Genomic DNA, 27,386 nt, shown 5'->3' with positions numbered 1-27,386 from the left:
ACATAAATTCAAAATTAGCACCAAATATAACACATTGTCAATTCTTGGATATTTGAATGATATTTTGAATATTAATTTATAGAAGAAGTGGAGCAATTTGCATAGGTGGCACCGAGAATCAGCTATGTAAAGATTTTAATTAATTTAAGAAAATTAAAACAATGTAATATGCAATTATAGAAAGCTATTTGGAGGTTTTTGGTTTGCCTTTTATGGTGTCTTCAACCTTACCTCATTTGCTAACTTAATCAATTTCATTTCTCAAATTTAGTATTCTTCTATTTCTAATTTATTTCCCATAATAAATAAATAAATAATCATAAAATTAGTAAAGAATTTGAAAGCCTTATTTAGCAACCCCGCGCTTTTCTCTCTTCTCAAAACTACCATTTTTCTTTTATTTCTTCGCCTTCTTCCGATATACATAGCCACCATCCCTCTCTCTCTGTGTAGCCGCAAATTTTCGTTTTTGGGTTGAACCCGAAATCATCATCATCATCATCATCTTCTTTTTTATTTCTTTTAACTAGTGGTTCTGTGCTGAGGCGGTGGTGGTGGTGGTGGTGATTTTGATAATGATGATGATGATGATGTTATGAAAAAGCTTTGATTCTTTTAAAAAAGAGGCTGAAACACCACCACCGACTCTGATTCGATATTCAGGTTTAATAGTTTTCAAAGTCAACTTTCTCGTCTCGCTTGTTCTTTGTTTGCTTTCTTTTGGATTGCTGGGTTTTTGCATGGTGTTTTTTCACTTTCATTTTTTATTCCAAAATTTTATTTCTTTTAGTTATTTGATTTCAATTTTCTCTTTTTAAGTTTCTGGGTCATTGGTCTTGGTCAGATATTGGTGGGAATTGGGTCGCTTTCTTAGGGTTACTTTTGTTCTCTTGTGTTTTATTTATAATTTCCTTTTAAAAGATAAATTTTTTTTTTTTTTTTTTTGGGCTTGGTGATGGGGAAATTGTGGTTGTGAACTTTCAAGAGAATATAAGAAGGCGATACACTATTCGATATACTTATGGGTGGCTTTTTACCGTCAGAATTTATCTTTTTTTGGGTATTACTTTTTTGGGTAATAAAGTCAGTCTTGGAGGGAATTCGAACAGGAACTGTGGTTGGTGAAGCTTGTTCTCTGTTTGATAGAATTTTCTCTATTTAATTCATCATTTTCTGATTTGAGTATAGTGTTATTTTGGTGAATATTTCTAGTTAAGAGGTGGTAAGTTTTGATCTTTTATGTGTTTGATTCAAGGCCGTTGACCATGAATCTGTAATTATCATGTCTATCAAGACATCAAGTAGATAAATCGTTTCTGGCTTTGTTCTTTCTTCATCCTTGAATTCAAGGTACCCTTTGGTGTTGAAGAGTTTGTTCATTTGTGTTGTTGAGTTTATTTAGAGTTTTGAATATGGATTTGAATACAAAAGATGGACTTGGAGTTGCCAAGTTTCCAAAGAAATTTGATAATCAGGAGGGAAGTGTGAATTCAAAAATGAAGGGTACAGGGAGTATTAGTAGCAAGGACATGCTTGTGAGAGCTGATAAAGTTGATCTGAAAAGCTTGGACATGCAGCTGGAGAAGCACTTGAGCTGGGTTTGGTCTAGAAATTCTGAAAGCCAAAGGATTAAAGAAGAGTGGGAGATTGATTTGTCTAAACTGGAAATCAGGAATGCCATAGCTCATGGGACCTATGGGACTGTTTTCCGTGGCGTTTATGATAATCAAGATGTTGCAGGTATTACCCTCTATTTTCTTTTTTCTTGTCAGTTAGATACGATATGTTTAATGGTGCTTAAACTCTTGCTTTGAGTGTTATAAATATGAAATTGATGCTTATCTGTCATTTGGTTCTCCCATGAGTATATAAAATTATGTGAAATGGTGTATGAAACTATGGTGAGAAAATGGTTCTCAACTTGCCATCAGTGGTATCCATTTGATAATCCATCCGTAAAATCTCATTACAGAATCCTTCCTGCTTCTTTTGGGTATTCAATGAGCATAAACAGCAATAAAGTTGGGAACAAAAGTTTGAATGTTTGAATTGTCTGGTTCAGATGAAAGTTCATCTGAACGAGAGCTCTTGCATTACATGGCTAAAACTGGTTTTTCATGGTCAGATTTGATATGGATCATATGAACTAAACTTAATTGGGTTTTGCTGTGGGATTCTAATTATATAATTGGAAAGCATGTAATATATTAATGTATATGTTGTTTGGTGATGCTTTTTGATTGATCCATGTTATCAATCTTGTGGAACTCTGTTGAAAGTTTGTGGACTCATCAATCTCCATTTGCTTTTCTGATTTAAATAACAGGAGTCACTAATAATTAATGCTTGTAACATTCATTCAGTGTTGTTGTTGAGATTAATTAATTGGTTTAAAGAATGCATTAAATTTTCTTTTACCTTCAACTGGGACATGATGAAAACTAAAGCTATTCTTATGAAAATAAATACACTTGATTGGCTTTTTGCAAAGACACTCCCCATAATTTTTTCTTACATTATCTTATTTTACCCCAATACCATTTACTCTGTTATTGAATCTTTGAATTCTTTATTAGATGTTTTGACTCATAATTATTTGGGTAGGGACAATCTAATTTTTGATCATCTCTTACTCGTGGGCATGCATACATGCATCCACAAACAAATCCTAGCTTTAATCATATATATATCAGAATTCTCCAGTTGTAGTTTCATCCAAAAGAATGGATAGAAACCATGTATCCACCTAGATAGATGTGATAAATTGTAGATGAGTCAACTCTAATTATTTTTCCTATGTACTCTTATTTGAGTTACTTAGAGTGTATTTTACTATTTTTCTCCCAAGCTCATGAAAAAATATGTAAAGTATGCTCAGCTGCTTTTATAGTTATTTGAGGATTTTATAATTTTATAAATATGATGGATCAGCTACTAGTTACCAGAGGAATGCCAGCCTCACTTTGAAGTTAAAGTTGTAGTTCAAATATATGTTGGGCTTAGAAGTATATTAGACAAACTAGTTAGGTTTTCTGTCTGGTAATGAAGGAATGATACGATTTTGCTCTTCTTGGGGTTATGTGGGAGTGTTGCTGGTCAACAAAGGAAACCTCTGTTTTATCCCTGTATTGAGTTTTACTGTCATTATAATTTAGGTATTTGTACTTTATTTTGCTATGACAGTCATATTTATTCAGTACTGAATTTTGTTTAATGATGTTAGGATTTTTACATTCCTCATGAATATGTTGTGTGATTCAAGAACATTTGAACATTCAGAAGATTGTGTCATATAATGCTTTGCATGTGCTAGGCTTGAAGTCTTATTGGATTATCTTTAGATTTCAACTCATTGATGAAACTGAAGCTTAGTTATTTTAGTTCAAATTCTTCTCCTTTGGAGAGCCTAATATGCCTTGAGCACCTTATTGTTGATATCAAATTTCACAGTAATTTTGTGTTGAATGTTATAGTGAAGCTGCTGGACTGGGGGGAGGATGGTATTGCCACCACTGCTGAAACTGCTGCTCTGCGGGCATCATTTCGGCAAGAGGTCGCCGTATGGCAGAAGCTCAACCATTCTAATGTTACAAGAGTAAAATTCAATTCTTAAACTTGTTATTAATTTTATGGATATTCACTGACAAATGACAATATTTTAATGTAAAATATGGGACATTTAGGGTTCATGATTTCTTTTGTGTAACTTGTGAGGGATTAACAACAATATCTTCATTGGGCTTGCCTAGTGTGCTAGTATCTGCCTCTTCCATAAGATTATGATTTTTCTAAGGGAGTCTTTGATTTTTTTTTTTTTTTTTTTTTTTTGAAGAATGGGACATGATACAAAAATCTATATTGTATTATAAAAAATTTATAATATCGGAATATGCATTTGATAAAATGTTCAAAAGCTGTTGTTATAGTTTTAAACTGTTGAAAAATGTAAACGATTTTTTTTTTTCAATTTTTATATTAGTTTCTAAGAATGAAAACTATTTTTTTTGGGAAGCATTTAAGCTATATACATTTTTAATTTATTTATGAAATTCTTATATATCCCCTGTTTCTGAAGATAAAGGATTGCATTAAACTTCTAATGCAATGGCCTTAAAATTCTCAACATGTTAAATTGAAATTGAAATTTTAATTTTTTTTTTTTATATCTTTTTAGTAATGATTTTTTATTTTTTATTTCAAATCTTGATACAGTTTGTGGGAGCTTCAATGGGAACCTCAAATCTTAAGATTCCTGCAGAAAACCCTTCAAGTGATGGTAACCCCACCGTTCCTCCTAGAGCGTGTTGTGTGATTGTGGAATATCTTCCTGGTGGGACACTAAAACAGTATTTGATAAGGAATAGGCGAAAGAAACTTGCTTTCAAGGTTGTGATTCAACTTGCCTTGGACCTCTCTAGAGGGTAAGTCTTGTTCTCTGTCATTCTTGGTGAAAATACAGTATAATTTTTTCCTCTTGTTGATAATCATTTTTTAAACTCTAATTTGCAGTCTTAGCTATCTGCATTCAAAGAAAATTGTGCATCGTGATGTCAAAACAGAGAACATGTTACTGGATGCACACAGAAATCTCAAAATCGCTGATTTTGGTGTTGCTCGTGTTGAAGCTCAAAATCCACGAGACATGACTGGTGAAACTGGTACCCTTGGATACATGGCCCCTGAGGTATTCATCTCTGCTTAAAGCTTTAATTGTTTCTTGGGGCAGAATAATTTGGAAACTCAACTTTTATGTTATGACCTATTATTATTCATTAAAAGTGAGTAGAAAGAATTTATGGTGAGTCTAAGAGAAATTTTTTCTTTTTGAAATTTGAGTTGTATGTTTTGAATTCTAATTTCAAGTATGGAGTTAAAAATATTTATTCTTGATGATTGGGTGGTTGGGTTTGGGCCTTTAGAATTGTATCCTTCTTAGAAGAGGTGATACTATCATAAGACTGCTACATAAATATGCACATACTGTTATACAGAAACAAGAAAACATCTGTATTTGCATAATATTCGGCAAATGAGTGACAAATTAAATGCAGAACTAAGAAACCATGTTCTTATTTAGGAAATATTCTGCATCACAAACAGCATAAATGGTCAATGACAGGCCTGACAAACTTACACAATGCTTAATGTAGGTTCTCCAGGGCAAGCCTTATAATAGAAGATGTGATGTCTACAGTTTTGGAATATGCTTATGGGAAATTTATTGCTGTGATATGCCCTATCCAGATCTTAGCTTTGCCGATGTGTCATCTGCTGTTGTTAGACAGGTTAGCTCTGATGCTTCAATAATTATCTTTGCTCTGCAACTTCTGGTCAGGCTAGTGTTGACTTATCTGTTTGCTATGTTGAATAGTATCTGCTTTCTAATTGTTTTTTTATCAACGAGCATTCAATAGCTGTTTTAAGAGACACCTTTTGTTTTCTTCTACTGAGCGTTTAAATTCAGAAATGTACTTGATTTGGGTGTGTTTTTGCATGTTTCAGATCGTTTGAAGGAAGTCTAGTTTAATAAACTGTGGCTCAAATTTACAATTTCTTTATAGTGATACTTTTCCTTTTCCAAGACCATTCTAATGGTTTGATTCATGCCTTTTGTTGCTACTGGGAATGATATCAGTTTTTCCATTTGCAATCTGGCTTAGCCATCATGTGATGTACAGAAGTTTTTAGTTTCTTCACATGGGTGGAAAGCTTAAATTGGTCGGTGTCTGGCCATCTGAGACAATTGGTAGAATATAATTATATGAATTATGAATAAAAAATAGAAATTTATCAGTTTTTTCTTTTCTAATTACATAATTGACAGAGTGGGGTTTGATCTAGCATCTAGGAATTTGTTTATGCAACTATAAATGTATCTTTAATTTATATATGGGAAAGCAATAATCTTTGACATGTTTCACATCAGAACTTATTGTAGGAGACAATCCTCCGTAAGTGGTTGTGATATTTCTTAAATAGCATAAACTAACAAAAAAAAAGTAAAGTTATTTGGACCTAAGAAAATTTCAAGATTTTTGTTAACCCTTATTATGAACTACTGTAATGATTGCGTGTTTAATGTTGGGAGTTTCATATTACATTGGTTCCTTGCAGAATTTGCGACCAGATATTCCTAGATGTTGTCCGAATTCTTTGGTCAATGTCATGCGAAAATGCTGGGATGGAAATCCAGAAAGACGTCCGGAAATGGATGAGGTGGTGAGAATGTTAGAAGCAATTGATACAAGTAAGGGTGGTGGAATGATACCTGAAGACCAGTCTCGAGGTTGTTTCTGTTTTGCCCCTGCTCGTGGTCCCTGATACTGTTTCTGCTCGACTTCTATGCATGACAGAAGCCGAAGATGCAGGAACTGCTGGATTATTTGCTTTCTGATTGTCCTGCAAAGAACGTTAAAAAATATTTCAGTAGTGTACATGATCAGGGAAAAGGTTTATGCTTTTTACCTATACTCTTGTTACAAATGAAGACTTTTACAACCTATATTTGTGTTCAAGTTACTGAGCCATGTTACACATACGAGTTACTGCACACATCCTGCAAAAGCACACTTATGATTAACGGCAGTGTTTGGTTTTAGATTGAGAATATGCGAAGTTCATGCCAGAAACGATGAAATTATGTAAAAAAGCGGTTTTGATAGGTCTCTTATATTTTCCTTTCTGTCCGTACGTACGTATTGTTGAAATGTGAGAAAGTGTCCTTTTCCCCCCTTGTTTTCTTAGTTCCAGTTCATTCCTAAACTCAACATTGTGCATTTGGGCGGTCTTACTTCTTTCCCTAAATCAAACATTTTCCCACTAGCAAATGAACCCTTCCATCAGCATATCGAAAACCTCCAAAACATTTTGATGGGGAAATCCTGCGAATGTTTCAGGGTTAATTTACATTTGCGTAACATTAGCAGGGAAGGGTAAACTTTACATTTGTGGTGAAATGGAAGCAAATTCTTATTGAAACTCCTCGCGAGTTTCAACTTAGAATCAAGAAACTTTTGTCTACATCTGTACTCCCTAGCGTTCTTTTTTCACTCCTTCCTGAATACCCTAGAAAATTTGATAGCTTTGTAGGTAATTATTGTCAGGACGAAATCTCTTCCGGATAATCTTCATAATAAGTGGTTTTTGCATATTCAGATAAATCATTGAAAATGAAAACTTTCTTGGCCAAATGGTCTTCGTGTGTGTTACCTCAACTCCTGAAACAAGTTAAATAAAAACCTTATCATGGATAGGATAGCTCACCTGGCTTTATCCAAATATACATCAAAGTCAAAAAGCAAACTTGAATAGCAAAACTCTTTATCAGATTAAAAAAGTGAAACAAGACAGAACCTGGACTATTTCAAGGAATGTGGACAAAAGAGATTGGCCTCATACATTTAGTGCTCGTCCCTTTTGAGATGGTAAATTTAGCAAATAATGGTTTCATTGATTAATCTGATCTATTATTTTGTTTATAATATAAAAGGAATTTAGATTTGAGATGATAATGTTTGATTTAGAAATTCATTCACGGAATCTTACAAAACTGTTGCTGATAAAATTATTAATGAAAATAATAAAAATATCAATGACGTGTATCATTAGTTCATTACACGTGTGACGATAAACATCTCGCCTGTCAATTTCGTGTTTCCTTGTATCATTATAATTAGAGTAAACATCATATTCCCCGCCGAAGTTTAACAAAATAGCAACTTGATACTATTAATTTCATTTATTCTAGATTTCTACCCTTAAAAGTAACACTGTTTATTTGGTGGTGATAGGGTTGGCTTTTAGGCGGTAATTGGGTGAGGACTTTAATTGAGTAGGTTATGAGCACTAATTTGAGCTTCGATTTTTATGACTGGAGAGTCACCAACGGCCAAAAAACATATCACAACAACTAACTGACAATGGAGAAGTTGGTAGTGAAGTCTGAAGAGGTCAGTTGTAGCAAAATTGATCAGAAAAAGCTTGAAAGTAACCCAATCTCACAAGGTGACAAGAATGAAGGTGGTCGAAAATGGTGAGTGAGATTCGGCAAGTGAAGATATAAGTTTTGTAGAGGAGATTATGGAGAGTCTAAAGATAGTCTCAAAAGTAATTTTGGACTTTGAAATCGGTAAAAAAAAGTCAAAAAGCGCTGGCTTGGACGCTATTAAAGTGAATCTGCCTCTGCTAAAATGCGCCATGATACTGTGTGTATGACTATTTTAACAAATGACCTTACTTTAAGGGTAAAAATTAGAATAAATGAAATCAGGGTATCAACAGGCTATGATGCTAAACCTCTGGTGGGAACATGTTTACTCTTATTATTATTCTTAATTAGCAATTAAGCCACTGCATTTGCTTTTAATTATTTGGATTATCTTCGTATTTGATAAAATGTTAAGAGTACGGGATTGCTTTAAATTTAATCTATTTATTTAAAGTATGATAGAATCAGTACACTTTGAATGGTTGAAATTTAATCTAATTATTTATTGTATAAATAACTTTAAAAATAAACTAAGACAAGGGCAATTCCGTAAATCGATATACTTCTCCCTATACTATATAAATAAATTTGAGAGCAGAGCAAAAAGTAGATGTTCGCTTCAGTTTAAATCGAACTAAGAGCTTTAACCGCCTAACCAAAACCAAATCCAACTTCTTTTCTCTATTTAATTTCTTTATTTCTCTTTCGGTCCGTCCAAATGGAATTGGGAAGCACCGATATGTCGTCATTCATGACTGATTTCCTCCAAAAGTGTGGTGGCTTCGCCGTCGTTGATGGTGGTTTCGCCACCGAGCTCGAACGCCATGGCGCTAACCTCAATGACCCTCTTTGGAGCGCCAAGTGCCTTGTCACTTCTCCTCACCTCGTCAGAAGGGTACTCTCTCTAATCTCTATACTATTGAAATACTATATCTATACATACACACAACACTTACACGCACGATTATATAACAGATAGATTTACGTACACTCTCTTGTTTCTTTTTGAGTTCCTCTGTTTGCTTCATGAGAAAAATGAAGTTGGGTTTGTTTACTTTTTTAAGTCTCGGCTTCTTTCTTGTATGCGAAGATTCATTTTAGGTCTCTCTAGGTGGCTTCTGGAGACTGGAGTCCGGACTTTATTGAGCTATAAGATCTTGGTAAATTGACCTTTTTTTTTTTTTTTTTATTGGAAGAAGTTCAATTTTTAACCCATAAAATCTGACGAAATTTAGGAGAGATTTCTGGAACAGGGTTCCAGTTAATGGAAAAAATAACTCTAAATTTTGAATAAAAAATATGAAAGTTTCGTCGATTATATCGATTATTTATTATGCTTCCAGGGTGAATATATTGAATTAAAAAATGTCAAATCAGGATATAAATAAAGTGTCTTATCCTCTGCAAATGACGTGGCGAGTATGTGGATGAGCTTTGCCGATGTGTCATCTGCTGTTGTTAGACAGGTTAGCTCTGATGCTTCAATAATTATCTTTGCTCTGCAACTTCTGGTCAGGCTAGTGTTGACTTATCTGTTTGCTATGTTGAATAGTATCTGCTTTCTAATTGTTTTTTTATCAACGAGCATTCAATAGCTGTTTTAAGAGACACCTTTTGTTTTCTTCTACTGAGCGTTTAAATTCAGAAATGTACTTGATTTGGGTGTGTTTTTGCATGTTTCAGATCGTTTGAAGGAAGTCTAGTTTAATAAACTGTGGCTCAAATTTACAATTTCTTTATAGTGATACTTTTCCTTTTCCAAGACCATTCTAATGGTTTGATTCATGCCTTTTGTTGCTACTGGGAATGATATCAGTTTTTCCATTTGCAATCTGGCTTAGCCATCATGTGATGTACAGAAGTTTTTAGTTTCTTCACATGGGTGGAAAGCTTAAATTGGTCGGTGTCTGGCCATCTGAGACAATTGGTAGAATATAATTATATGAATTATGAATAAAAAATAGAAATTTATCAGTTTTTTCTTTTCTAATTACATAATTGACAGAGTGGGGTTTGATCTAGCATCTAGGAATTTGTTTATGCAACTATAAATGTATCTTTAATTTATATATGGGAAAGCAATAATCTTTGACATGTTTCACATCAGAACTTATTGTAGGAGACAATCCTCCGTAAGTGGTTGTGATATTTCTTAAATAGCATAAACTAACAAAAAAAAAGTAAAGTTATTTGGACCTAAGAAAATTTCAAGATTTTTGTTAACCCTTATTATGAACTACTGTAATGATTGCGTGTTTAATGTTGGGAGTTTCATATTACATTGGTTCCTTGCAGAATTTGCGACCAGATATTCCTAGATGTTGTCCGAATTCTTTGGTCAATGTCATGCGAAAATGCTGGGATGGAAATCCAGAAAGACGTCCGGAAATGGATGAGGTGGTGAGAATGTTAGAAGCAATTGATACAAGTAAGGGTGGTGGAATGATACCTGAAGACCAGTCTCGAGGTTGTTTCTGTTTTGCCCCTGCTCGTGGTCCCTGATACTGTTTCTGCTCGACTTCTATGCATGACAGAAGCCGAAGATGCAGGAACTGCTGGATTATTTGCTTTCTGATTGTCCTGCAAAGAACGTTAAAAAATATTTCAGTAGTGTACATGATCAGGGAAAAGGTTTATGCTTTTTACCTATACTCTTGTTACAAATGAAGACTTTTACAACCTATATTTGTGTTCAAGTTACTGAGCCATGTTACACATACGAGTTACTGCACACATCCTGCAAAAGCACACTTATGATTAACGGCAGTGTTTGGTTTTAGATTGAGAATATGCGAAGTTCATGCCAGAAACGATGAAATTATGTAAAAAAGCGGTTTTGATAGGTCTCTTATATTTTCCTTTCTGTCCGTACGTACGTATTGTTGAAATGTGAGAAAGTGTCCTTTTCCCCCCTTGTTTTCTTAGTTCCAGTTCATTCCTAAACTCAACATTGTGCATTTGGGCGGTCTTACTTCTTTCCCTAAATCAAACATTTTCCCACTAGCAAATGAACCCTTCCATCAGCATATCGAAAACCTCCAAAACATTTTGATGGGGAAATCCTGCGAATGTTTCAGGGTTAATTTACATTTGCGTAACATTAGCAGGGAAGGGTAAACTTTACATTTGTGGTGAAATGGAAGCAAATTCTTATTGAAACTCCTCGCGAGTTTCAACTTAGAATCAAGAAACTTTTGTCTACATCTGTACTCCCTAGCGTTCTTTTTTCACTCCTTCCTGAATACCCTAGAAAATTTGATAGCTTTGTAGGTAATTATTGTCAGGACGAAATCTCTTCCGGATAATCTTCATAATAAGTGGTTTTTGCATATTCAGATAAATCATTGAAAATGAAAACTTTCTTGGCCAAATGGTCTTCGTGTGTGTTACCTCAACTCCTGAAACAAGTTAAATAAAAACCTTATCATGGATAGGATAGCTCACCTGGCTTTATCCAAATATACATCAAAGTCAAAAAGCAAACTTGAATAGCAAAACTCTTTATCAGATTAAAAAAGTGAAACAAGACAGAACCTGGACTATTTCAAGGAATGTGGACAAAAGAGATTGGCCTCATACATTTAGTGCTCGTCCCTTTTGAGATGGTAAATTTAGCAAATAATGGTTTCATTGATTAATCTGATCTATTATTTTGTTTATAATATAAAAGGAATTTAGATTTGAGATGATAATGTTTGATTTAGAAATTCATTCACGGAATCTTACAAAACTGTTGCTGATAAAATTATTAATGAAAATAATAAAAATATCAATGACGTGTATCATTAGTTCATTACACGTGTGACGATAAACATCTCGCCTGTCAATTTCGTGTTTCCTTGTATCATTATAATTAGAGTAAACATCATATTCCCCGCCGAAGTTTAACAAAATAGCAACTTGATACTATTAATTTCATTTATTCTAGATTTCTACCCTTAAAAGTAACACTGTTTATTTGGTGGTGATAGGGTTGGCTTTTAGGCGGTAATTGGGTGAGGACTTTAATTGAGTAGGTTATGAGCACTAATTTGAGCTTCGATTTTTATGACTGGAGAGTCACCAACGGCCAAAAAACATATCACAACAACTAACTGACAATGGAGAAGTTGGTAGTGAAGTCTGAAGAGGTCAGTTGTAGCAAAATTGATCAGAAAAAGCTTGAAAGTAACCCAATCTCACAAGGTGACAAGAATGAAGGTGGTCGAAAATGGTGAGTGAGATTCGGCAAGTGAAGATATAAGTTTTGTAGAGGAGATTATGGAGAGTCTAAAGATAGTCTCAAAAGTAATTTTGGACTTTGAAATCGGTAAAAAAAAGTCAAAAAGCGCTGGCTTGGACGCTATTAAAGTGAATCTGCCTCTGCTAAAATGCGCCATGATACTGTGTGTATGACTATTTTAACAAATGACCTTACTTTAAGGGTAAAAATTAGAATAAATGAAATCAGGGTATCAACAGGCTATGATGCTAAACCTCTGGTGGGAACATGTTTACTCTTATTATTATTCTTAATTAGCAATTAAGCCACTGCATTTGCTTTTAATTATTTGGATTATCTTCGTATTTGATAAAATGTTAAGAGTACGGGATTGCTTTAAATTTAATCTATTTATTTAAAGTATGATAGAATCAGTACACTTTGAATGGTTGAAATTTAATCTAATTATTTATTGTATAAATAACTTTAAAAATAAACTAAGACAAGGGCAATTCCGTAAATCGATATACTTCTCCCTATACTATATAAATAAATTTGAGAGCAGAGCAAAAAGTAGATGTTCGCTTCAGTTTAAATCGAACTAAGAGCTTTAACCGCCTAACCAAAACCAAATCCAACTTCTTTTCTCTATTTAATTTCTTTATTTCTCTTTCGGTCCGTCCAAATGGAATTGGGAAGCACCGATATGTCGTCATTCATGACTGATTTCCTCCAAAAGTGTGGTGGCTTCGCCGTCGTTGATGGTGGTTTCGCCACCGAGCTCGAACGCCATGGCGCTAACCTCAATGACCCTCTTTGGAGCGCCAAGTGCCTTGTCACTTCTCCTCACCTCGTCAGAAGGGTACTCTCTCTAATCTCTATACTATTGAAATACTATATCTATACATACACACAACACTTACACGCACGATTATATAACAGATAGATTTACGTACACTCTCTTGTTTCTCTTTGAGTTCCTCTGTTTGTTTCATGAGAAAAATGAAGTTGGGTTTGTTTACTTTTTTAAGTCTCGGCTTCTTTCTTGTATGCGAAGATTCATTTTAGGTCTCTCTAGGTGGCTTCTGGAGACTGGAGTCCGGACTTTATTGAGCTATAAGATCTTGGTAAATTGACCTTTTTTTTTTTTTTTTTATTGGAAGAAGTTCAATTTTTAACCCATAAAATCTGACGAAATTTAGGAGAGATTTCTGGAACAGGGTTCCAGTTAATGGAAAAAATAACTTTAAATTTTGAATAAAAAATATGAAAGTTTCGATTATATCGATTATTTATTATGCTTCCAGGGTGAATATATTGAATTAAAAAATGTCAAATCAGGATATAAATAAAGTGTCTTATCCTCTGCAAATGACGTGGCGAGTATGTTACAATATACCTTAAGAGTTTTGTAGTCTCATGTTATTGTTTTATGACAGCTGTCTTATTTCATGCAGTTAAACTTATATAATATTGTTCTGGTGCTTTGGATAACTTAATATATTTATCGTCTAAGCCATGGCAGAGGATCTATTTAACAGTGTTTCAAGCAGTTACAGTGACATACTTTTCCTGGGTGGAGCTCATCTAGTTTTGCACTTCCTTATTTTGTTAAATAAATATCTAATAAGCATCTAAGTAGCGATCGATAGATTAGTATTTCGTAATAATTATGCGCGTGGTTGATTATTTTGATACTTTTTAGAATAATATTTTGAAAAAAAGTAAAATTGGATGGTTATTACGATGTAGGATTTAGAAATTAACAAAAATATCCCTTAGATTTGTTTATTTATTAAACACTCCTATAATAAAATATTAAAAATTAACAAAAACACCCTCATTCACCCATTAAATATCGACAATCGGCCACCATTGTTGAAGAGTGACTAGAGTCGTCGTATTGATGCACGACCAGCTGGATCTGATAGGTAGAGCGTCGATATGACTTTTTTTGGCCAGATCTATGATTAGATCTGGCCATTGACGACTAGATTTGGCCGCATTTGGTTGTCAACGACGGTCAAAGATATGGCTGTCGTTGATGGTCAAAGATGGCCATATCTTGGCCATTATTGATGATTGGCTATGACCAAAGATTTGGTCGTAGATATGACCTTTTTCGATCAAATCTATAGTAGATTTAGTCAAAAAAGGCTAGATCGGTGCACTATCGGCTAGATCCAGCCGGTAGTGCGTCATTATACCAGATTCTAGCCAGTTTCCCGTAGTGGTAGCTGAAATCTAGCAAATGTGGATTGGTGGGGTGTTTTTGTCAATTTCTAAAAAAAATTTTAGGGGGTGTTTAGTTAAATTAATAAACCTAGGGGGTTTAAAAAAATTGAAAAAAATGGAATAATATTTGGAGAATAAGGAAATAAATGTGTATTTTGGATCGCATAGGGAATAGGGTAGGGAAAAATTGTGTACAAAGGAGCCTATATATATTTCCAGGGCACTTTATTAAATTCTTAAAAGCAAGCTTGCAGCTGCTGAGAAACTTTTAACCCAGATGAATTTTGGAGGACAGTTCTATGGTAACGCTATTGTACCGCAAGACAAAGGTAAAACACACTAGGCAGAAGGATTTTCCAAAGGTTTGATAGTAACATGAAAATTTTGACTAACTGCTTTGAAATTTTATTGAGAGAGAAACCGAACTGTTCTTTTATTACATATATTTGTCTCTTGGTTGAATATCTTTTCTAACATGTGTTTAGCATGATTCTTTCATATAACGTGGTTTTTGGTGGAAACTTAGTTTTTGAAGTATTTATTTGGACGTGTTAAATGTGTAAGAATGAGGATATGTTTAGTATAACCATCTTCTTTTATTGTAGATTGACTGGTTGGCTTAATGTAACAGGTTCATCTAGATTACCTTGACGCGGGTGCAAATATCATCCTAACTGCGTCTTATCAGGTAATTTTATTACTCCTTACATATGAGTGGCTTTTTTTCTTTTTCTCTGAGGAATATTTACCATCTCATTGATTTGATACAGGCCACCATACAAGGTTTTGAGGCCAAGGGATTATCTACAGAGGAAGCAGAAGGATTGCTAAGGAAGAGTGTTGAAATTGCATGCGAGGCACGTCAAATTTATTATGATAGATGTACTAAAGATTCTTGTGATCACATTGAAAATGGAGGGACTTCAAGGCGTCCAGTTTTAGTTGCTGCTTCAGTGGGTAGCTATGGGGCTTATTTGGCTGATGGGTCTGAGTATAGGTGAGTGAACTTGATGATTCCCAGAGTAATTACACATGTATGTAATGCCGTTCACCCAATTCGTGTAATTGACTTGGTAAAGGCCTGATATATTTTTCATGTAATTGATGCATGAATGTGTTTCTAGTTGGCTGGATTCATATTCATTAATTTGATTTGGATACTTTGTTACCAGCAAAAAGGTGAAAAAAGAACTTGAACACTATGATCTTGAATGGTATCTTCAGTAATAACATATCTGTCTATTTGTTGTCTCCTTTACAGTGGAGACTATGGTGACGCGGTTACTGTGGAAACATTGAAGGATTTTCATAGGAGAAGGTTACAGATTCTAGCCCAATCAGGTGCCGACCTAATAGCATTTGAAACAATTCCAAATAAAATGGAAGCAAAGGTATATCTGGAAAAAATTAAGGCAAATTAAGGCTGTTATATTCTTTACAACCAATGATAGATTTAGAATCACTTTCGGTCTCTGACTCATTCAGATTTTCAATTGAATTGAATGCAGGCCTATGCTGAGCTTCTTGAGGAAGAAGGGATTAATATTCCAGCATGGTTTTCGTTCACTTGCAAGGATGGAGTCAATGTGGTTAGTGGTGATTCTATACTGGAATGTGCCTCCGTCGCTGATTCATGCAAGCAAGTAGTTGCTGTCGGAATCAACTGTACTGCTCCGAGATTTATCCATGGATTGATTCTCTCTGTTAGAAAGGTATGATTCTTGAGGTAGATGCAATTAATAAGATCGAAATTTCAGAACTCTTTAAGACATTAATAAGGATAGGATTTTGTGGTCCCTGTGATCTAAACACTTTTGAAGAAGTGGAATGCTACTGATGAATTTGCCCCAGAAATGATAGTTCTTTTGACTGATTAATCTGGCAGGTAACTAGTAAACCAGTGATAATATATCCAAACAGTGGCGAGACTTATGATGCTGTGCTCAAGCAGTGGGTGGTGAGTTTCCAGCCCGCACCTTTTAAAATGAATTATTATTGATTTCTTAGGCTTCTTGGTGTCTGCCAAACATCTTCATCCATTTTTACTGTAGTGATGCAGAAGTTGATGTTTTGTATTGCAGGAATCAACCGGGGTAAGAGATGAGGACTTTGTGTCATCCATAGGTAAGTGGCTTGATGCCGGAGCTTCCCTTTTTGGTGGCTGCTGCAGGACTACCCCAGATACTATCAAAGCCATATCTAGAGTTCTATCCAACAAAAATACCACCCTTAAAGTCTAAGACACGGGCGTTGGTGATAATATGAATCCGACTGTTAATCTAGAAATTTTCTTTTTCCAGGAGGATCTTCAAGATCTTGATATTCCCTTTTAACCTCTTTTAAGTTCTAGTGGGCAATGTAAATGTAACACTCAAAAAGTTTTGCAAGAACTAAATAAAAAATTTTGTTCTGTTTTCCTGTGTTGTTTCTAAATGTAAAGAAATGGAGAAAAGCAATGAAAAAGACTGTTTCCTTGAGTTGATGGTGTGTCCAAAAGGATGGTGATTAGATCTTACATTGGAACAATCTTTGATGCTCCTCATCGACATGGCCTAATTGGTAATAAGGAATTTATTAAGTTTTTATCCTATAATATTAATAAATAAAAAATGTTATGAAATAAGAAGTCTTGACTTGTAAAGATTTTTTCAACTTCATGAAAAGTTTTCAGATTGTATGTTGAATTTTTTCGATCTTTCCCAATGAGTCTACGGTAATTAGAACCATGAACTATTTATGCTTCCTCATAGAGATAATTGTAATGGACCCGAGGTTTGGTCTAAAGAAAAATCAGTACAATTTTGGTTATTTTGTATTTGTATGAATACATTAATGTAAATTTTATAAACATACTTATTAAAGTGCTTTATAATAGCTTAAACCCTAAAGAAAAGTTATGGTTCAGACATTACAATAACTACAATTATTAACTACCTCTAGGTGACCAGTGGATCGATAGAGACTCTTGAGTGTATTATTTAAGAGGTCTTAAGTTTGAGTCTCTTTTTTATTGTTAATAAGGATAACCACCGGAGTTTTTATCCAGATAATAATTTCAGGGTCTTGGAGAATTAATTGAGATATACGTAAACTAGTCCAGACATCCTGAATCATTTGAAAAAGTAATAGTAAATACTTACAACGGTTGATTCCGTTTAAAATTTAAGAGGGGATATATCGCATTGGTGTAAATATAGTATCTAGTCAACGACAAGTCGTCCATGACTAGAGCACATGTTACGTTGCCTAGAATCTAGACTGTGGGCAGCAAGTCATCTCTATCACTAATAGAGACTCTTGAGTGTATTATTCAAGAAGTCCTGAGTTCAAGTCTTTTTTCAGTTATTAATAGGATTAACAACAAAAATTCTTATCTAGATAATAATTTTAGGATCCTAAAAAATTAATTAAGATATGCGTAAATCAGCCTCAATATCTCCTATCATTTAAAAAAAAGTAATATTAAATACTTGCAACGGTTGATTCCGTTTAAAATTTAAGAGAGGATATATCGCATTGGTGTAAATACAGTATCCAGTCAACGACAAGTCGTCCATGACCAGAGCACATGTTCTGTTGCCTAGAATCTAGACTGTGGGCAGCAAGTCATCTCTATCACTAAGTCGTCCGTTTAGCGAAAAGATAAGTCGTTCAGCATAGAAATCAAAATCAGTATAAAAATTAAGCGGGAACAATAAGAGAATATCAGTTAATTTAGTTGAAAGGGAGCGCAAGTTCAAACAAATGCCCAACAATGTCTGCAACTCTCAATCCATCTCTTTTGGTTTTGGCAACCCCAAAATCTACAACTCTTACCAACCAACGCCAACGCCAACGCCAACACCAACACCAATCCAAACCCATTTCTAAAGATTCTCCTTCAGTTGGATATCTCAATGATTGCGAAACCTTAAACGAACTCAGACAACTACAATGTCAATTATTAAAACAAGGCCTAAATAATAATCCTTCTTATGTTGCAAAGGTTATCTCAACTTATGCCCAAATGGGTACTTCTGAAAGTTTGAACTATGCACAGAAGACCTTTGATCTCTTCAAAGAAGATAATGAAACTGCTACTTTGTTCATGTACAATTCTTTGATTAGAGGGTACTCTTGTATTGGACTTGGTGTAGAAGCTATTTTGCTTTATGTTGAGTTGGTGACTTTTGGTATGTTGCCTGATAAGTATACTCTTCCATTTGTGTTAAGCGCGTGCACGAAGAGTTCAGCTTACAGTGAAGGGCTTCAAGTTCATGGAGCAACTATCAAGATGGGTTTCGCAGGAGATTTGTTTGTAGAGAATTCTTTGATTCATTTCTACGGTGAATGTGGAGAGATTGATGATGGAAGAAAAGTGTTTGATGAAATGTCTGAGAGAAATGTTGTGTCGTGGACTAGTTTGATTTGTGCCTATGCTCGAAAGGATTTGGCAAAAGAGGCTGTTGACTTGTTTTTTGAGATGTTGGAGGAAGGAATTAGACCCAATTCGGTAACGATGGTTTGTGTTATTTCTGCTTGTGCGAAGTTGCAAGATCTTGATTTGGGTGAGAGAGTGTGTGCTTATATTGGTGAGCTGGGAATGAAGGTGAACACCCTTATGATGAATGCACTTGTTGATATGTACATGAAATGTGGTGCTGTTGATACTGCAAAGCGGCTTTTTTATGAATGCAAAGATAGGAATTTGGTTTTGTGCAATACAATCATGTCAAATTATGTAGGGCTGGGGATGCCAAGAGAAGCACTTGCTATCTTGGATGAAATGCTAATACAGGGGCTGCGACCTGATAGAGTTAGTATGTTATCTGCAATCTCAGCAAGTGCGCAATTGGGTGATCTTCTATGTGGAAAGCGGTGCCATGGATATGTTTTGAGGAATGGATTAGAAGGTCGGGATAACATTTGTAATTCTATGATTGACATGTATATGAAATGTGGCGAACAAGAATTGGCGTGTTTAATCTTTGATCGAATATCAAACAAGGGCATAGTATCTTGGAATTCATTGATTGCAGGATTTGTTAGGAATGGTGATTTGGAATCAGCTCGGAAATTATTTGGTGAGATGCCAGAGAGTGATCTTGTGTCCTGGAACACTATTCTTTGTGCTTTAATGCAAGAAAGCATGTTTGAGGAAGCAATTGAATTTTTTCGACAGATGCAGAGTGAAGGAATCAACGCAGATAGGATAACAATGGTGGGTGTTGCATCTGCCTGTGGATATCTAGGAGCTCTGGATCTTGCCAAGTGGATTTACACTTTCATTGAGAAAAAAGGTATTTACTCTGATATGCGGCTTGGAACTGCATTAGTTGATATGTTTGCCAGGTGTGGTGATCCTCAAAGTGCGATGCAAGTATTCGATAGAATGGAGAAAAGAGATGTGTCTGCCTGGACTGCAGCCATTGGGGCAAAGGCTATGGAGGGAAATGGTGAACAAGCAGTAAAGCTTTTCAACAAGATGCTCAGGCAGGGGGTAAAACCAGATGATATTGCATTTGTTGAAGTATTGACAGCATGTAGTCATGGTGGATTAGTGGAAAAAGGCTGGAATCTTTTCAGGTCCATGAAAGAAATCCATGGAATTTCTCCTCAAATTGTCCATTATGGGTGCATGGTTGATTTGCTTGGCCGTGCTGGGTTGCTGGTAGATGCTTTAGATCTTATAAAGAGCATGCCAATGGAGCCTAATGATGTGATTTGGGGCTCTCTTTTAGCTGCTTGCCGAACGCACCAAAATGTTGACATGGCAGCATATGCAGCTGAAAGAATAACCGAATTGGCTTCCGATAAGTCTGGGATTCATGTGCTTCTATCAAACATATACGCATCAGCTGGAAAGTGGAGCAATGTTGCAAGAGTGAGGCTACACATGAAGGAGAGAGGGGTTCGCAAAGTGCCTGGATCAAGCTCCATAGAAGTCTATGGAAAAGTTCATGAGTTCACTTCTGGTGACGAATCTCACCCTGAAATGACTTCCATCTCCTCGATGCTACATGAACTGAACTGCAGATTCAGAGATGCCGGCCATGTTCCTGATCTTACTAATGTTTTACTTGATGTGGATGAGCAAGAGAAAGAGTACTTGCTTAGTCACCATAGTGAGAAACTGGCCTTGGCTTTTGGACTAATCAGTACAAGTCAAAGGATGCCCATTCGTGTTGTGAAGAATCTACGAATGTGCTCGGACTGCCACTCGTTTGCCAAACTAGTTTCAAAAATATATGAGCGAGAAATTATTATTCGAGATAATAACAGATTCCACTTTTTCCAGCGAGGGGTCTGTTCTTGTAATGATTATTGGTAGATTAAAAGTTCCATTCATTTATAACTATCACCCATTAGAATATTGCAGATAACTTGAAGCTACAAGAAGTTTATGCCAATCTATTACAGTTGATAATTTGTATATAAAAAATGAATCCTACAAAAATCGGCGGCCTTCAATCCATGAGAACAACAATTGAAATAAAATCGATAAATCAACATCCTGAGCAAGAGCATCTACCAAACAGCCGATGCTCTTGCCCAGGATATTGATCTATTAAAGAGCTGATGCCACATCAATTTATGAAAATGAAATAAAGAACTGATGAATGAGTTTATTTCAAGTTCATATTGTACAGATCCAAACCACATGAAGAAATTAAAGAGCATCTATTAAACAGTCAACACAAGGGTGAAAACAGATGGCTCTTCAAGATGTGGTTCATGAATTTGGGAATATGGAATCAATGAAGGTATTGTGCATTGGATCAGAAAGCCAGATTTTAGCTAGATGATGATGAGAAGAGGTGCAGCGGTGGACTTCTTCAATGAGCCAAATGGTGGCTTCAGCTTTACAGGGATGAATGACTGTATCCAGGGGCTTATACTCATCTTCGGAGTCAAACCTTGATTTGTCCCACTGCTTTAAGAGAATATTAGTGAGGTAATGCAAGGGTTGCTGATATAACTGCTTAATCGAATTGCCTAGTCCCATCCATGAGGTAAATGGAATAATAGAACCACGGTGTGTCGGAATTGGAATCTGTTTCATGTATTCCTGATACAATTCTGCCTTTTTGAACAGTGCACCTATGAGAAAACATATCACAATAATGCCTTCTGTGAACATGCTAGTTTCAACAAATACAGAAAATAATTCTCCACTAAAGCAAAAAACTTATAATTGGAACCAAAAGCACAAAGAATGGGAAACTGAAACGAGTAATTCTTTCAAATTATGGCACTCAAATAATGGGAACATATAGAGAGGTTTCCTATTAGTTTATTTGAACATTTTTATTATCAAGATTAATGGACAAAGCACATCCAAAGTATAAGAAAAACTAGATCCAGAATCCCAATATAAATACCTTCAGATGTCAAATCTTTGATAACTGTAGTATCATTGATTGACTGCTGACAACCATACCCATCATCTGCATCTGAGGAAGATGATTCACCTGATGATATAACATCAACATGCTCAGTCCATGGCATCGCCCGCTTCATGGCCGAGTCAATGACCGGATTGCAAAAGTAAATATCCTTGTCAAAGGAAGCCTGGGTGAGCTAACATAAAGTAAAACAACAAGAAATGTAAGTCCTGCAACAAAATGATTAACCACACTATGAAACTTGCCAAGGGAGTATCTTTGTTTATCGATCCTTTATAAGAAATGAAGCAGGAATTGATCATTGCAACATTCTAAACAATTCCAAGCCAAAATTTAGACCCCTGCGACTTAAACACTAAACCAGGTTCGATGAAAAGATTATTCCATTAAGGCACAATGTGCGAATAAAAGAAAATATGAAAAGAGTACACAAGAAACAGCCACAATTGAAACACCAACCGAATTTAAACCCTTGAACCTCACTTCAGATAATTATATCAAACAATGAACTAGATCACTCTAGAACCATCTCCTCCACTTCCTTTTTTATTTTTAAAAGATGACCCAATTAGTAAAACAGATTTGTGTGATTTTAACCAATACACCCGTTGATGCTCGATTTTGACATCAACTATTCGCACGTGAGAAATGCTAAACGGACTTAGAAATCACACGCGATATATGAATATTTAGTTAAATAAACAGTGAAATGCAATGTTTAAAGTGGTTCGGATACTCAAAAGCGAATCCTATGTCCATTGATATTGTATTAATGAGAGTAAGGTCAGGTCGCGTTCAGCGAACTGAGTTACTGCTTAAAGAGGATGTCAGAGAGAGAGAGTAAACTATTTTAGCATAAAATTAGCTAATTCTGTAGATGAGAGGGAAAACTTCTATTTATAGTGGACTGAACCAAGGTAATGATTACTAAATCTGCAAGTAGGTGAGTACCGTGCAAATCCTTCTCTACGTTCCATTGCTCATCTGCCTGAGCGATTTCCTCGACTTATGCAGGGTTTGGACACATGGACGATTTCCAACCATCTGCTAATCTGGCACTCACCCACTATACTGACAGAAGCGTGCTACTTACGTCATTATGTGACGTGACTGAATCTGAACGGTTGCAGAACCTTCCCAAGTTCTGACCATCCCATACTGACAAGACTCCACGTTAACCCAACCCTACCTTTTCAGGCGTAACAACACCATACCAAAATAATAATAAATTATGGTTTACTCTAGAACCATTTGGCTACTAGTAATTCATTTCGCTACTCTACCATTGCAATTTTTACATAAATGCATAAGCAGTGAAAGAAATATAAGACAAACAGTAACAGCAGTAAACTAAAATCGAGAAATCAAAAGCCCGAATGGGCGTTAATACCATTGTCAAACCTCAATTCAATGGCATACAGAGAAATCAAAGAACAGCAGAGAAAGGGATAAAAAGAGAGAAGAAAGGAACTCACACGGAAATAGATGTGTTGGAGCTGGTGAGATAAGTTTCAAAGAGTTTGCATGTATATATATATATATATATATTTATAGAGAGAGAGAGAGAGAGAGAGAGAGAGAGTTAGGGCTGATGGTAATTATGATTGAGAAGAATAGGAACGGACAACAACAGTGTATTGAAGTGCAGAGTTTGTTCTACTCTTCAACCACATTCCTAGTACTGGCGCGGGTAGGTAGATCCATTANGGTTGCAGAACCTTCCCAAGTTCTGACCATCCCATACTGACAAGACTCCACGTTAACCCAACCCTACCTTTTCAGGCGTAACAACACCATACCAAAATAATAATAAATTATGGTTTACTCTAGAACCATTTGGCTTCTAGTAATTCATTTCGCTACTCTACCATTGCAATTTTTACATAAATGCATAAGCAGTGAAAGAAATATAAGACAAACAGTAACAGCAGTAAACTAAAATCGAGAAATCAAAAGCCCGAATGGGCGTTAATACCATTGTCAAACCTCAATTCAATGGCATACAGAGAAATCAAAGAACAGCAGAGAAAGGGATAAAAAGAGAGAAGAAAGGAACTCACACGGAAATAGATGTGTTGGAGCTGGTGAGATAAGTTTCAAAGAGTTTGCATGTATATATATATATATATATATTTATAGAGAGAGAGAGAGAGAGAGAGAGAGAGAGTTAGGGCTGATGGTAATTATGATTGAGAAGAATAGGAACGGACAACAACAGTGTATTGAAGTGCAGAGTTTGTTCTACTCTTCAACCACATTCCTAGTACTGGCGCGGGTAGGTAGATCCATTACCCACTTAATGGACCCCGACCCTGGCCTGGATCCAACTCCTGTTTTGGTTAAACAATAGCTTTGGATCATTGGATCCTAAATTAATCTTTAAAAATTGTACGTATTTATATATTAAAAAACTAAGAATAATTTTTTAATTTTTAAGCTTATACTAAATTTTTTTAAGAACATATTTATAAACTAATTTTGGAATATTTTAATCCATTACTTTTCCCCTTACGGGTTGATTAGTCTTTTAGTTACTAACGATCTCAGGTTCGAGTCACGGAAGAGATAATTATTAGATTTACTCAAAAAATATTTTAATCGATTCTAATTAAACTTGTTTTGTTATACTTTTTCACATTTCATATGTTTTAAATTATATATCAAACAAATCTTTAACCTCTATTATGTGAACTAAGATTCTATAACACTTACTTCTTAAAACATATTATGTAATATGCATTGGATTGATATATTTTGAGATATATATATTTTTTTAATCATTAGATCGGATTGAACGAAAAGTTGATTAAATGGTATAAAAAATTTAAGTTGAAAATTGAATTATAATATCTTAAAATAGGTGGTGCCAACTACCTTTAGGTGGTCGAATAATTTGATATGAATTCTTGAATGTATTATTAAGAAGTCTTGAGTTTGAGTCTTTCTTCGATTGCTAATAGGTATTTATCCATTAAAGCTCTTACGGATTAGTTGAGGTATTCTGTAAGCTGGCTCGAACACTTCTGATTATAAAATAAAATCAAATAAAGGTAGTGCCACTTTTTTCTTTTTAAGTATTTGATTATTGAAGTCAAATATAGTTTATATCATTTCTAAGCCAGAACCATAATAGTGGTTCATTCTAGTAATTAAAACATAATATAAGAATTTGTTTGAAAATTGGATATTAGAGTGTAGTGGAGCGGAACCTGAGATCGGGCCAAACCGATCACCATTCGGGTCTGTGTTGTTTCAAAAGAGCAACTAGAAAAAATTTAGATAATCTAACTTGATTTTTTTTCAACGAAAAATGCTCCCAAGACGCAAAATCATCAATTTCTGGTTACATTTACATTCACAAAACAAGCCCCGAATTAATCCTTTGCGCTACTCATTTTGCAATCCTTTTTGTACCTTGAACGAGTCTCCCAACACCACCGAGTCACCGGAGCTACCCATTTGGCTCAGATCCCATGATACCCAAAACCCAGATGAGGATTTTGTAATCCCTTCACTTGCCAGTTGGGTTGAGAATCACAAACTTAATGATCCAAATAGTATTGTTACCCACGTTATCAGTGAGAAAACAGATACTGATGTTGATAAAATCAGCAAAATCCTCAAAAATAAATACCCATCGCCTGATGAAGTTGTTCTGGCACTAAATGGGTCTTGTTTCAGTGTATCAAACAGGTTGGTTGAGCACATTTTGAAGAGATTTAGCAATAACTGGATCCCAGCCTTTGGGTTGTTCACTTGGGCAAAAACACAAACAGGTTATAGGCACACACCAGAAATATACAACACAATGGTTGATATATTAGGAAAATCAAAGAATTTTGGTCTTATGTGGGAAGTAGTTAAAGAAATGGACGAGTTGAAAGAGGGGTATGTTACATTGGCTACAATGAATAAGGTTATGAGGAGGCTAGCCAGAGGGGATAGGTATGAGGATGCTATTGAAGCATTTAGAGGATTCGAGAGGTATGGTTTGAAGAAAGAAACAATGGCAATGAACATTCTAATGGATGCCTTGGCTAAAGAGAATAGTGTTGAGCATGCATATAAAGTGTTTCTTGAGTTCAAGAATTGCATACCTTTGAATTCTTATACTTTCAATATTTTGTTACATGGGTGGTGCAAAGCTAGGAAATTGGGGGATGCTGAGAGAACTATGGATGAGATGCAGAAACATGGGCTTGTTCCAAATGTGATTTCTTATACTTGTTTCATTGAGCATTACTGTCGAGAAAAGGATTTTCGTAAAGTTGAAGACATTTTGAAACAGATGCAGGAAAGAGGTTGCAAGCCAAGTACTGTGACTTATACTATTTTCATGCATGCTTTAGGAAAAGCAAGGCAGATAAATGAAGCATTGGGGGTTTACGAAAAGATGCAGAGTGATGGTTGTTTACCTGATACTTCATTTTACAGTTCATTGATATATTGTTTGAGTAAGGCTGGCAGGCTTAAGGATGCTAATGAGATATTTGAGGATATGAAAAAGCAGGGACTTATGCCAAATGTTTTGACATATAACACCATGATTTCTTCTGCTTGTGAGCATTCACAGGAGGAGAATGCATTTAAATTGCTTCAAAAGATGGAGGAGGATTCATGTAAGCCTGATCTTAAGACTTATGCGCCTTTACTGAAGATGTGCTGCAAGAAGAAGAGAATGAAACTGCTTAACATTTTGCTGCGCCACATGTTTAAGAATGATATCAGTATTGATCTGGGAACTTATACTCTTTTGGTGCATGGACTTTGTAAGAGTGGGAAACTTGAAGAGGCTTGCTTATTCTTTGAAGAAATGGTATCAAGGGGAATGGTTCCCAGGGATAGCACATACAAGATGCTGGTGGAGGAACTTGAAAGGAAAAGCTTGGCAGATGCGAAGGAAAAAATGGAGAAGTTGATGTCACAAGCCAAAGAGCAAGAAAGCGTTTAGTTGTTCACTTGTTCTTACTCTTTTCATTCAGTTATCATTGTTTTTCATGCTTTAACTTTGTATGAATTGATATACACGACGGTTATGTCTTTCTTGATCCCTCTTATTTTGAGAACGTGTTAACTGTTGAAATTAAGTGCTAGTTTATTTGTTTGAATAATGTTATGTTTACAATTGAGTTATACAATCAGACATACAACCAAGGAAAAAATATAGGATAAAATAGTCATTTTACATGAATTTTGTAAAATTTTTGTTTGGTTGTATGACTTAATTGTAAACATAACATTATTTTTATTTTTTCTAGATAAAGGGCGGTGTGAGCGGCCACTCCTACTATTGTCATTGGTTAAGAAAATTCTCTTCCTTCTTTAATTAGTTAATCTTAGATGCATGTTCGTCATATGAGATAGCTGATATTTCTTAGGCTCCTTGGAAAATTCCTCACCTGTAAGCTGAATCTAACTGTTGAAGGTGCATTCGTGTTCTCTGGTATACATCAAGGTTTGAAAACTGGCATAGGGTGAAACTCGACAAAGTGGCCGGGTTTCGAGTTGACAGATTGAACCTATTTGACTGAAAGGTCAAACCAATGACGTCAGCATGTAAAAAAGTTTGAAATCTAAC

General features: G+C 35.2%; 5 protein-coding genes across 8 annotated transcripts; 4 read left to right on the top strand and 1 right to left on the bottom strand.

Annotated features, from left to right (window-relative positions):
• The first annotated feature begins 452 nt into the window (after nt 1-452).
• LOC116136617 (serine/threonine-protein kinase STY13-like) lies at nt 453-6,523 on the top strand. Its single transcript, XM_031422287.1, has 6 exons — nt 453-1,740; nt 3,474-3,595; nt 4,213-4,421; nt 4,510-4,684; nt 5,151-5,285; nt 6,115-6,523. The coding sequence occupies exons 1-6, from the start codon at nt 1,413-1,415 to the stop codon at nt 6,319-6,321; spliced, it is 1,176 nt and encodes a 391-aa protein (XP_031278147.1). The 5' UTR covers nt 453-1,412; the 3' UTR covers nt 6,322-6,523.
• A 6,293-nt stretch (nt 6,524-12,816) lies between these two features.
• LOC116136644 (homocysteine S-methyltransferase 3) lies at nt 12,817-16,900 on the top strand. Of its 2 annotated transcripts, XM_031422317.1 has the most exons (8): nt 12,917-13,050; nt 13,246-13,315; nt 15,055-15,111; nt 15,194-15,420; nt 15,685-15,814; nt 15,932-16,135; nt 16,309-16,380; nt 16,505-16,900. In XM_031422317.1, exons 1-8 carry the CDS (start codon nt 12,950-12,952, stop codon nt 16,661-16,663), a joined length of 1,020 nt encoding a protein of 339 aa, XP_031278177.1. In that variant the 5' UTR covers nt 12,917-12,949; the 3' UTR covers nt 16,664-16,900. The 2 variants fall into 2 exon arrangements, with proteins under 2 accessions (XP_031278176.1, XP_031278177.1); XM_031422316.1 differs by lacking the exon at nt 13,246-13,315 and having other exon boundaries at nt 12,817-13,050.
• A 1,165-nt stretch (nt 16,901-18,065) lies between these two features.
• Nucleotides 18,066-20,904, top strand: LOC116136660 (pentatricopeptide repeat-containing protein At3g22690). The gene has a single exon (XM_031422331.1). It carries the CDS (start codon nt 18,178-18,180, stop codon nt 20,731-20,733), a length of 2,556 nt encoding a protein of 851 aa, XP_031278191.1. The 5' UTR covers nt 18,066-18,177; the 3' UTR covers nt 20,734-20,904.
• A 99-nt stretch (nt 20,905-21,003) lies between these two features.
• On the bottom strand, nt 21,004-24,030 carry LOC116136661 (protein RDM1). 3 transcript variants are annotated; one of them, XM_031422334.1, is made up of 3 exons: nt 23,869-24,030; nt 21,785-21,983; nt 21,004-21,503 (listed from the first exon to the last, which is right to left on the bottom strand). In XM_031422334.1, the coding sequence occupies exons 2-3, from the start codon at nt 21,921-21,923 to the stop codon at nt 21,136-21,138; spliced, it is 507 nt and encodes a 168-aa protein (XP_031278194.1). In that variant the 5' UTR covers nt 21,924-21,983; nt 23,869-24,030; the 3' UTR covers nt 21,004-21,135. The 3 variants fall into 3 exon arrangements, with proteins under 3 accessions (XP_031278194.1, XP_031278193.1, XP_031278192.1); XM_031422333.1 differs by lacking the exon at nt 23,869-24,030 and adding an exon at nt 23,284-23,440 and having other exon boundaries at nt 21,785-22,017; XM_031422332.1 differs by lacking the exon at nt 23,869-24,030 and adding an exon at nt 23,284-23,440.
• Nucleotides 24,031-25,113: 1,083 nt separating this feature from the next.
• Nucleotides 25,114-26,856, top strand: LOC116136598 (pentatricopeptide repeat-containing protein At3g22670, mitochondrial). Its single transcript, XM_031422270.1, has one exon. It carries the CDS (start codon nt 25,119-25,121, stop codon nt 26,757-26,759), a length of 1,641 nt encoding a protein of 546 aa, XP_031278130.1. The 5' UTR covers nt 25,114-25,118; the 3' UTR covers nt 26,760-26,856.
• The last annotated feature ends 530 nt before the right edge of the window (nt 26,857-27,386 follow it).

The sequence above is a fragment of the Pistacia vera genome, unplaced genomic scaffold (assembly GCF_008641045.1).
Source record: "Pistacia vera cultivar Batoury unplaced genomic scaffold, PisVer_v2 Contig317, whole genome shotgun sequence".
Classification (NCBI taxonomy): domain Eukaryota; kingdom Viridiplantae; phylum Streptophyta; class Magnoliopsida; order Sapindales; family Anacardiaceae; genus Pistacia; species Pistacia vera.
The sequence above is the reverse complement of the archived record's forward strand: the minus strand, read 5'-3'. Positions and strand labels throughout refer to the sequence as shown.